At 43.3% G+C, this 11,506-nt stretch overlaps 1 protein-coding gene across 5 annotated transcripts in view; it reads right to left on the reverse strand.

Annotated features, from left to right (window-relative positions):
* The window catches only part of CFAP221 (cilia and flagella associated protein 221), an 86,894-nt gene that overhangs the window by 71,751 nt on the left and 3,637 nt on the right, over window positions 1-11,506 (reverse strand). For 4 of the 5 annotated variants that reach the window (XM_082689829.1, XM_082689830.1, XM_082689831.1 and 1 more), the window contains exons 3-6: window positions 11,023-11,123; window positions 2,935-3,021; window positions 2,716-2,814; window positions 978-1,078 (exon numbers count right to left, since the gene is read on the reverse strand). In XM_082689829.1, coding sequence (XP_082545955.1) covers window positions 978-1,078; window positions 2,716-2,814; window positions 2,935-3,021; window positions 11,023-11,123 — 388 coding nt within the window. The remainder of the gene's footprint in view (window positions 1-977; window positions 1,079-2,715; window positions 2,815-2,934; window positions 3,022-11,022; window positions 11,124-11,506) is intronic. The other variant, XM_082689832.1, reaches the window with a different exon arrangement.

The following is an 11,506-nucleotide window of genomic DNA, read 5'->3' on the forward strand; positions in this document are numbered from 1 at the left end:
ATACACACAAATGTTCACAGCAGTATTATTCAAAGTAGCCAAAAAGTGGAAACAACTGGGGTACCCGGGTGGCTTAGTCGTTAAGCATCTACCTTCGGCTACCTTCGGCTCGTGTCATGATCCCAGGGTCCTGGGTTGAGCCCTGCATCAGGCTCCCTGCTCAGTGGGAAGCCTGATTCTCCCTCTCCCACTTCCTCTGCTTGTGTGTCCTCTCTTGCTTGCTCTCTCTCTCTCTCTGTCAAATAAATAATTAAATAAAATATTTTTTTTAAAACATGGAAACAACTTGATATCCATCAACTGATGGATAAATAAATGTGGTATGTGTACATAATGGAATATTAAATGGAAATAAAAAGGAATGAAATACCGATACCAGGAAAACCTTATGCTAATTGAAAGAAGTCAGTCACAAAAGACCTCCTAATGTATGCTCCCATGTATATGAATGTCCAGAATAGGCAAATTTATAGAGACAGAAAGTAAAGTGGAGTTTGCTTGAGACTAGAAGTTTGAAGGAGAAATGAGAGATGGGTAATGGGTTTCCTTTTGGGGTAATGAAAAAAATGTTCAAGAACTGATTGTGGTGATGGCTGCCTGTACTAGAAATGATCAGACTTCATATATATATATATATATATATATATATATTTATATATATATATATATCTCTGAAAGAGAGAGCTTAAGCAGGGGGAGCAGTAGAGGGAGAGGGAGAAGCAGACACCCCACTGAGCAGGAAGCCTGATGCAGGGCTCAACCCAGGACCCCAGGATCATGACCCAAACCCAAGGCAGATGCTTAACCTACTGAGCCATCCAGGGGCCCCTTGTTTTGCCTTTCCAACTATAAGTCCAGTCTAACTCAGCTACAAGCACAACCTGCCATTAGGAAAAATACAAATCCAAGTTTCTATGCACATATACCTTAACTTTTCATGACCTATAACATTTTGGTAGTTCATCTTGGTAACTCACCTTTCACCAAGGAAAACGTTGGATAGATTTATAAATGAGGGAAAGTCCAATGTGTTCATGACAGGATAGGCATGGATGGGAATAAGCAAAGTGTCATCTCCCTAAAATTAATGGAGGGAAAAAGTCAAGTTTACCATACTGAAGGCTCTAATTTTCAAAAATGAACTTGTAGGTACTTTCTTATGTTGCTTGCTATCACTAAAAAACATTTCCTTAAGAAACCTGAATGCTTACACATAACACCAGAAATATTGAGCTTTCCCAACTATAAACAAATTGTAGGAAATTTTAAGTACATTTCCTTGAAGTGATATTCACTATTATCCAGTAAAGCTAAAGATAACAATGTCTTCCTATAGATACCAAGACAGTAATCTACCTACTTCTATTTGAGAAAATTATAAGCAAACCTAGTTTGTAGGAGCCCAAAAGAAACAGAGATCAATGAACCATAAACCATGAACTGACATCGGGCCCAGAGGGTTGCTGGCCATCCCGCTTCATGTTTGACCTCAAACAAAACCTCTCCAAGCCTTGTTTCTTCCTTTGCAAAATGGGAATACTTCTGCCTTTATTTTAAAGGTATTTTTAAGGCATGCCTGGGTGGTTCAGCCAGTTAAGCATCTGCTTTTAGCTCAGGTCATAATCCCAGGGTCCTGAGATACAGTCCTGCATCAGGCACCCTGCTCAGCGGGGAGCCCTCTTTTTCCTCTCCCTCTTCCCTTCCCCTTGCTCATGCTCTCTCTCTCTCTCAAATGAATAAATAAATCTTTTTTAAAAAAACTAAAGATTAAACAATTTTTAAAACAAAATAAAGGTATTTTTAAGAATTAAGGCAGATGATGGCCTGAAAGAGATCAGAGCATTACATCCGTGCAGAGTATTATATTAGCCTTACCCCTGAGTAGCAGGGGATGGGCCCTGGCCCTCTGTACCATGTCTGTCCTCGAGACTCATCTTCTTGGTGCAGGTGCTCCTTCTGAAAGCCATACCCTACCTTTGTTTTCAGGTTAGCTTTTTAATTTTCTTTTTAAAGATTGGAACTCATGGGTTACTAAGGTGTACTTTTAGTTCCCCTTAAGCCTTCTCAACTTGCAAGAACTGGACCTAGGGGAGCAAAGGGACATATTGGGGGGCCGCTAGAAGAGATGGATTGACAGCACATGGAGCTGGCCTTGGCTGGAGGCCACAGGATGATTTGGTGACCTTGAAAAGGCTCACAGGGACCCACACAGCCCCATCTGGGGTCAGTCTACCAGGCTCCTATCTCCCTGCTGGCCACGGGGCTGCCTCTGAGGACATTCCAACACAACGCCATCTAGTCCCTGGGGTTCGTAATCACAATTCGGGGATCCTGATCATTTGGAAGCCTAGTACTTCAAGGACTTTGTTTAAGCTATTTGACAAAGGTTTTTTTTTTTTTTTTTTTTTTTTTTTTAAATTTTAATTCAACTCCTACAGCTTCGTGATAGAGTTTCCAGGTCAGGGCAGGCTGGAAACCTGAAGCAAATGATGTCTCATGGCTCTTCCCTGGTTCTTGGTTCTTGCTCTTGCACCCAGAACCCAAGTCACCGGACAAGGACCCTTCATGCTACTCACACTGGCTGCCCAAGGAACACACGCGCTGGGTGAGAAACCACACTTATTGCCCCATTTCCCTCTGTTCTTCCCTCAGAGTATAAGTTTTGACATCATCTCATCCCTTACCCTCCAAAAAAACAATCTTAAGAAAACTTACCTTACAGTGAACCCGAATGCAATCATAATAGTATCGCCACTCATCTGGAGAAAACGTAACAGTGACAGTGAGGGACAAGCCAGGAACGAGTCGGTGTTCCTAGAAGATAAGCGGGCTGTGGTGGCGGCATACTACACATGCGTCCCAAGCGGACCCGCCACACGGAAAGTCACAGTCCAAAGAGAGCCCCATGGAGAACAGGCAACAGGCCGTGCTTACCGTTTTCACATACTTGATCTGAAAGTATTTGGTTTGAGGGGGTAAAATATGCACATGTACGTCTTCATTGGAAATATTGACCAGATGCTGTGAGAGAAAGAGAAGTGCTTAGGGAAAACATTGTTTTAGCTAGCTGCATATCTCATCATCTTGTTCCTAAAGGAATTTGAGGAGACAAAATTTATTGTTTCACTTTTTAGAAGATTTGAAAGCATCATACACCATTTAAAGAATAGTAAAACAAACACAGCACCACTTACAATTTTTTTTGAAGTAGGTTCCTCACCAAATGTGAGGCTTGAACTCACAACCCTGGGATCAAGAGTCACATGGTCTACCAACTGAGCTAGCCAAGTACCCTGAAAACAACACCCAATAAAGGATAATAAAGCTTACCAAAGTGCCTTCTGCCCAGATTAGGGACTTTACTAGAACCTGCAGCCCCCAGACAGTAAACTCCTCTATACACCTCTCATTCCTAATTCTGACCAGTTACCACGTGTGCCTTTTTGTTAAGCTCTGTTAACCTCAAAAACAAAACAAAACAAAAAAACCACCAGTTACTCTGCCAGCAAAAAGTGGGTTTATGTAGAATAACAGAGATTTGCAAACTAGGACAAGAAGGCTGCTGCAAAACCATAGACAAGTCCCAGACCAAGGGAGATGCAAGAGGGAAGGGGGTGAGGACTATTTATAAACAAAAGTCCATTGGAGTAAACTGGGAATTTGAAGTGTAGGGACTTTTCACTGGTTGATTGTGACTGTTTCTCACTGGCTGGGCTGTTGCTAGGGGAGAAGGAAAATCTTCCTTCCTCTTGCTGGAGTCAGTGAAGTGGTACCTAAAGTACGGACTTGCAAGGTACATCTCTTCCTACGGGGTCTGCAGTCACAGAGGAATAGCGGGGTGTGACAGCCTCCCGACTCCATCACGAACCAGGTTTCCTATCACTTATGAATTTTCACAACTCCATTTCATCCTCTGATCCAGCTAGAAAGTCAGCCACCCACCACCTCCCACAACTACTTCAAATTACATGCCACTGATCCTGGGGGCCCGGCGACACTATGGTGGTCAAAAAATCAGGGATGCCTGGGTGGCTCAGTTGGTTAAGCAGCTGCCTTCGGCTCAGGTCATGATCCCAGCGTCCTGGGATCGAGTCCCGCATCGGGCTCCTTGCTCAGCAGGGAGCCTGCTTCTCCCTCTGCCTCTGCCTGCCATTCTGTCTGCCTGTGCTCGCTCTCTCCCCCTCTCTCTCTCTGATAAATAAATAAAATCTTTAAAAAAAAAAAATCAGGAAAAAGTGTGTGGCTAAGGCAGCCTCCAATACATGCCTGGGGCAAATGGAAAAGAAGTGGGAAGTCAGGAAAGTCAGGAGTTCTCCGATGATGACCAGAGAAGGCCCCCACTGTGAGGCAGGACAACTTGCTTTATAAAATAACTGGGTCTCTAAATAGGAGTGTTTTCCCCCTCTGCTTGAGATGGGACCAAGAACCTCGGGATCTGGGGATTGGGTCTTCACCTGGGCCAGGGGACAGTTAAGAGGCCGTTGTTTCCAAAGTCCAGGCCAGAGGCTGGGCCTGATATGGGGCTCATTGCCCAAGGCCTCATGGTCACTGAAGCCCTAAATTAAAATTCAGGCATTACTTCCTGATGAGGTTACAGTGGTGTTTGGATTTGTTAAAAACTCTTATTTGTCACCTGTGAACATTCCTAAAGTGACCCTATTTTATGCCCTGTTTTGACATATCTCTTCTTTTTTTTCAATATGCTATTAACCTTAAAAAAAAAAATTCTCCAGGCTGTTCTGGACCTCCAAAAGGTCCTGCACAGGGGCAGTCTTGGTGAAGGTGTGGGCTCCTGGGGCTCCATGGACAAGATGGTCCTTCCAAGAGAGATGGGGGGAGGGAGGATAGGTATGCTGGGACCCAGGATGCCTGGGGCCTGTGCCCATCACACCCAGAATCCTGGGGTGGTGGGACCTGCCTGGGGATGGGTAGGTAGCCATAGAGCCCCAGGGCCTGGAAGCCTTGACAAAGAATTCTGTCCCCATGCTTGTCATCCCTGGTGTTGGAAGCCTTGAGTGGAGAGTCCAGGAAGAACTGGGAACAGAAGCACTTATATTGGCTGTCACTTAAAAAAAAAATTTTTTTTTAAATCCAGTAAGGACAGGGCAACAAACAAGGGTGTAGGGACTGCTTTTAATATGCATCCCAAGGGTGGTAAACCTTAGAAGAAATCAGTAATCTGCACTCCAGGAGTGCTTAGTAGACAATGTGGGAGCCTAATCCAGAATCCATACTCCAGAGGTTGTGACTCCGGCCATTTCAATCCTTCTCACCTGAACTGGCACTAGAGGGTCTACAATATCAGGATAAGTGTATTTACCAGAACTTTCATACAGGCATTCCTGCTCTTAAACAAAAGGGATCTGGGAATCCAGTGAGCCCAAAACCCAGGATCCTTTAGCATGACCTTCAAAAACCCAGGACTCCCTCGGGTCTTGTGTTTTGCACAGCACAAAAAAATCCTGTCATCTGGTTGGAAGGTAGGCTAATCCTATCAGTAGACCTACTAGATCTGCTGCCAGCAAAGCTTCCTTGCAAGGAGATATGGTTGGGCCTTCCTGGAGATGTCAAGTATGGTCATTCGTTTTTGCCTGCTTGCTAGTGAGTGTCATATGCATGGCAGAATTTCTTCTCGGACCTGTTTCATAGCCGCACCTGTTTCATAGCCGCAGATACAACTGGTCGCAAGGCTGCTGGGAGGGGACCTTTGGCTCCCACCTCCCATCAGGGTCAGGTTCTCAATATCTACCTAATATCTAATCACTCCGTGGGTTTAGGTCAATTTGCAACAAGCAGTGTCACGGGCTGGAGACTAGAGGTCTGTGCTCAAAGCCGCTGAGTGGGCTCAGGTGTTCCACTATCCCTGAATGGTCCCAAGGGAGGAGACAGGCGCTGGCTCTCCTGAGACTGAAAAATACAACCAGCACCTGTGGGTGAGGGCTGGGGCACATCCTAACTAAAAAAATAAAATAAAATAAAATAAAATAAAATAAAATAAAATAAAATAAAATAAAATAAAATAGAAACCTGTTGCTTCCTCTAACCTGAGTGTGACAGAACAAATTCAAATATGCCCGCCACTCATTTGTATGTGAAGGATAAGCACTGGAATTCAGTAGGTAATATCTACATCGTCAAATGAATAAAAAATTACCAATTAGAAAATACTGAATTCATTTCTTTCTTTCTTTCTTTTTTAAAAATTTGACAGAGAGAGACACAGTGAGAGAGGGAAAAACAGGCAAGAGGAGTGGAAGAGGAAGTAGCAGGCTCCCAGCAGAGCAGGGAGCCCTATGCAGGGTTCAATTCCAGGACCCTGGGATCATTACCTGAGCCAAAGGCAGATGCTTAACCCACTGAGCCATCCAGGTGCCCCTGAATTCATTTCTTTCTTTCTTTTTTTTTTTTTAATATTTTATTTACTTATTTGATAGAGATCACAAGTAGGCAGAGGCAGGCAGAGAGAGAGGGGGAAGCAGGCTCCCTGCTGAGCAGAGAGCCTGATGTGGGGCTCGATCCCAGAACGCTGGGATCATGACCTGAGCCGAAGGCAGAGGCTCTAACCCACTGAGCCACCCAGGAGCCCCCCTGAATTCATTTCTTAAAGAATTAAACAACATAGGGGAGTGCCTGAGTGGCTCAGTGGGTTAAGCCTCTGACTCTTGATTTTAGCTAAGGTCATGACCTCAGGGTTGTGAGATTGAGAGCCTGGTGTTGGGCTCCATACTGGGCATGGAGCCTGCTTAAGATTCTTGCTCTCCCTATGCCTTTTCCCTACCACTTACCCCTCGCTTGTGCCACTCTCTCTCTCAGAATAAATAAATAAAAATAAAAATAAAAATAAAAATAAATTAAAGGGGCACCTGGGTGGCTCAGTTGGTTAAGCCTCTGACTCTTGATTTTGGATCAGGTTATGATTTTGGGGTCCTGGGATCAAGCAATGGATCTGGCTCCCCACTCAGCAAGGAGTCTGCTTGGGGGCTCTCTCTACCCTCTCCTTCTGCCTCTCCCCATAACTGGCTTGTGCACGTGGACTCTCTCTCTCTCTCTCTAAAATGGATAGATATATATAAAAAAAAATTTTTTTTTAAAGAATCAAACAACATAGATCCCATTCATTATAATAAAAGATGTAATATTTGGCTATATGGTGGGGAGTGGTGTTAAAAGTTGCAACAGGGAATTGAAAACTAATGCCATTATTTCAGAAAGCCTAAAGGAACTGTTAATTTCTAACAATTTTGTTTTAGGTTGGCAACATCAACACTGGTTGTCTCGTGAGAAACCTAATTATTTATTTAATAAATATAGTTTTCCAGACAAACAAAATCTTTCTGCGAGGAAAAAAGAATTTAAGAGGTCTTTGTTTTGAGAAAACTGGGAACCATTCTTTCAAGTTTTAAAGTAAGTCAAAGCATTGATCTCACTATGAATCCAAGTAAAATGCTTTAAATCCTTTAACCTGATCTAGATCAATCTCGAATGTTAATGAACAATTTATTGTGGTTTGTAAACCCACATTCAATCATTCCATTCTTGGGCAATTTGCAGTTTCCTGTAGCAAAACCAAGATAAAAGCAGAGCTGGATTTTCCCCTTTCTTTGGCAAGAATCTCAAGGTAATTGCCTTAGGCTTCCGCTTAACTTTGCTAGTGGAAACAGGAGGCTGACCCTCCCAAGATCTCCCAGAATGTTATTAAGATGAAATCATTTTGTACTTTTATCTGTGCCTGTTTGTTTTCATGTCTGAAAGAAGCAGTATGATTATATAGACTTTACACTGTATTTACTTGGGAGTGTGTGAGTCTTCACCAAGTCATTCTCTTCCAATGAAGTGAACTCAATGTCATTCATAAGTGTTTACTGAGTAACTTTTATGTGTTAGGCATTGTGCTGTATCAAAGAGATGGTCTCTGTTCTTCAACAGAATGAAGCTTTTATCTCCCTCCCCAAACCCTACAATCCAGGTAAACTAGATCGTACACTCGTGTCCAAATAAGGAGCATACACCCTGGACCTCTCTCAATGTCTTCCTTTATGCCCTGAATACCTTCTTCCCACTTCTCTTTCCTTGGGGTTATTTCAAGTGGCTTCTTCTCCCACAAGCTTTTCCTTTCTTTGTTTTTTAAAATATTTTTAAGTAATCTCTACACCCAATGTGGGACTCAAACCTAGAACCCAGAGATCAAGAGTACCATGCTCTACTGACTAAGCCAGCTGGAAGTTTCCATCAGCCCCCCCCCATATTGTTACTTATTAGGGAAATGCAAACAAAGCATGCAAATAAAAAAATACAAATAAAATAGTGAATTGAGCAGATGGTTTCTCCTCTGCTGTCCTGCCTGCCACTCCCTTGTGGTGCATTCAATAAGCTTCTATCACCTTAAAAAAACAAACAAACAGTGAGTTTAATGGTGGCCTCAAGAATGTATGTTCACATCCTAAAACTTAGCCCCTGTGGATGTGACCTTATTTGGGAAAATGATCATTGCAGATGTTATTAAGTTAAGGACCTTGAGATGAGATCTTCCTGAATTATCCAGGTAGGCCTTAGTCCAATGATGTATCCTTTTAAAAGAGGAGAAGTCACAGAGCCAGAGAAGGTATATAAAGGTAGAGGTAAAGAGTGGAGTTACATACACCCAAGCCAAGGAACACCTGCCAGAAGCTGCCATAGGCAAACAGATTCTCCCCAAGCACCTCTGGAGGGAGCACAGCTCTGCATACACCTTGATTTTGGACTTTGTCCTCCAGAATAAATTTCTATTTTTTTTAAGACCCTCAATTTTTGGTTATTTGTTATAGCAGCCCCCAAAAAACTAATATACCTACAACCCAACAATTCTACTCCTTGGTATATATCTAAGAGAAATGAACATCTGTCACATAAAAATACATACAGGAATGTTCCTAACAGTGTTATTCATAATAGCCTCAAAGTTGACATCTAAACGTCCACCAGCTGATGAATGGATAAACAAAATGTGGTAGAGACGTACAATGGAATAGTATTCAGTCACAAAGAGGAATGAGGTACTGATAGATGCTACAAGGTGGATGCGCCTGGGAAACAACACTAAATGGAGGAAGCCCGTCACAAAAGACTTCGTCGTGTTACATGATTCCATTTATATGAACAATCCAGAATAGTTAAATCTATGCCAACAGAAAGCAGATGAGCAGTTGCCTAGGGTAGGGGTAGACTGGGTAGGGAATAAGAGGAGTGAGGGAACTGGAGGGTAGGGAGTGAATTATTTATTCCTATATTCATTATAAACAATGAACAATTATGAAAGATAATTATTTTAGATCTACCCTATCACCATGGAGACATCAAACCTAACACCAGAAAAAGTAGGCTCCGAAACCACTTCCTAACCTTGGTCTTTGATGCTCCGTTCTAAGAAGTGCATGCTTGTAGGTTGACCGGCAGATTGCCTAATAGACTGGTTTAAAACCTTACCCTCTTTCTGAGAGGAAACGCTTGGCACCTAAGAGATTTCTCTCTGGGTTTATTCTCTCTCTACCCACTTCGATGCACTAGGATGCATGGAAATGGCATCCTCTGTTGGGGACTACTTGATAGAAACCGAACTTTACCTCCCGACAGCTTTAGCATTTGTCAGCTTCCCCCCCTCTCTAAAAGTAGAGACTTTTGTGGTTGTTGGTGACAGAGCCAGAGGTGGAATGTCGTATACAAAGCTGGAGTCTCAGAGGACTCATGAGGAGGGAGGCTGCCTCTGCCCCCCTCCAACCAGGCATAGAGGTCATTTGGCTCAGACCCAGAGCCCAGCAGGGGTAGTTCTGAGACACCTGCTCAGTGTGACTTTAGGGGACTGAAGTGAAGTCAGTGAGGTTATAGAGTTTAAATGTTCAGGTCCCGGGCTCCCAGGGGGCTCAGTTGGTCTGACTCAGTCAGTGTCTGACTCTTGATTTCATCTCAGGTCATGATCTCAGGGTTGACAGGCTGTGGGCTGGATGTGGAATCTGCTTAAGATTCTCTCTCCCTCTCCCTCAGTCCCTCCCCATCCCTTAAAAAAAATAATTTCAGGTCCCTCTAAGCATAGGAGTTAGGAATGTTGGAGCCACCCCAGGCCCACCCAGTCTGAACCCACAGGTCAATGAGGGGACCCTTCCGTGGTGGGCTGTAGTCCATCCTTTCAACTGCCCCTCCTGGAGCCATCCAGTAGGATGGATCCTTGCCACCCAGACCTGGCTTGAATCTCTCTGGCCAGAATGGCTGATTAAGGCATGAGCACTGGACCTGAGCACGTGAAACAGAATGCTCACTGAAGCCTCCTAGGAAAGGGATACCCCTCTCCCTGGTTGTGTAGGCTTGGAGGAGGAAGGCACTGGTTTGGAATAAGGCAGCTTAAAAGTCAAAGTCAGTCTCTATCACTTTTACTAGCTGTGTGTTCTTGAACCAACTATTGAAACTTCTGGAATCCTGGTTTCCTCATCCATATAATGAGAATAATATCACAGCCTCCACAGAGCTGGGGTAAGGATGAAATCTAATCATGTGAGACGTGATCACCATGAGACAGCAAGCACAGTTGCTAGCCCCTAAGAATGGGTCAACAATGACACCTCTTTGGAAAGAATGCTATGAGGAGCCCTTGGCAGGGGGAAAGTAGTTTGTCCAAGGACACTGGTGTGGCTTTAAAATTTCTCATCCTAGGGGCGCCTGGGTGGCTCAGTGGGTTAAAGCCTCTGCCTTCAGCTCAGGTCATGATCCCAAGGTCCTGGGATCGAGCCCCGCATCTGGCTCTCTGCTCAGCGGGGAGCCTCCTGCCTCCTCTCTCTCTCTGCCTGCCTCTCTGCCTATTTGTGCTCTCTGTCTGTCAAATAAATAAATAAAATCTTAAAAAAAAAATTCTCATCCTAGACCCAACTTTCTGGCCCAACTCACATCTGTGCTTCTGCAGATAATGCTGCTCTTTAAATGAATGAGTTTTATAAATGCAGAACATTCGTGTCATTTTGTTACCATGATTAATTACCCCACTTAAAAAATACCTACCAGAATCTGTTGGTGGTGTTTTTCAACTTCGTAGCCTCCAAAATGCAATATGCCAGGTTTTGCCTGTATAACCTTATTATTCACAACTTTCGCATAAACCTCTATAAAAACAATGTAGGTAAGTACACCATAAGATGAGACATAAGAGAAAATATTAGATAAATGAAGATCCTATTAATGTGAGCTTTCTTTAATTTAGGGTATTTTTAGCATATGGAAATTTCAGACAGAGGATACAAGATCAATGATCTATTCCAAATGAACTGCACTGCTTCTCCTTCTATATTTACACATCATTTGGGAGATAACCAGCATCACAACACAAATTCACATGTATTGTTTATTACCCACTAAAATAATCTGCTCTTTAAAAAAATAAAATAATCTGCTCTTTTTATTTTATACAAGTCTTCGTAACAAAACATGAGCTTGCAATAGCACACACCCTAACTTTGCTGCTCTGTGTAACCCTTATGTGACTTAT

The sequence above is a fragment of the Mustela nivalis genome (assembly GCF_964662115.1).
Source record: "Mustela nivalis genome assembly, chromosome: 11".
Taxonomy (NCBI): Eukaryota; Metazoa; Chordata; class Mammalia; order Carnivora; family Mustelidae; genus Mustela; species Mustela nivalis.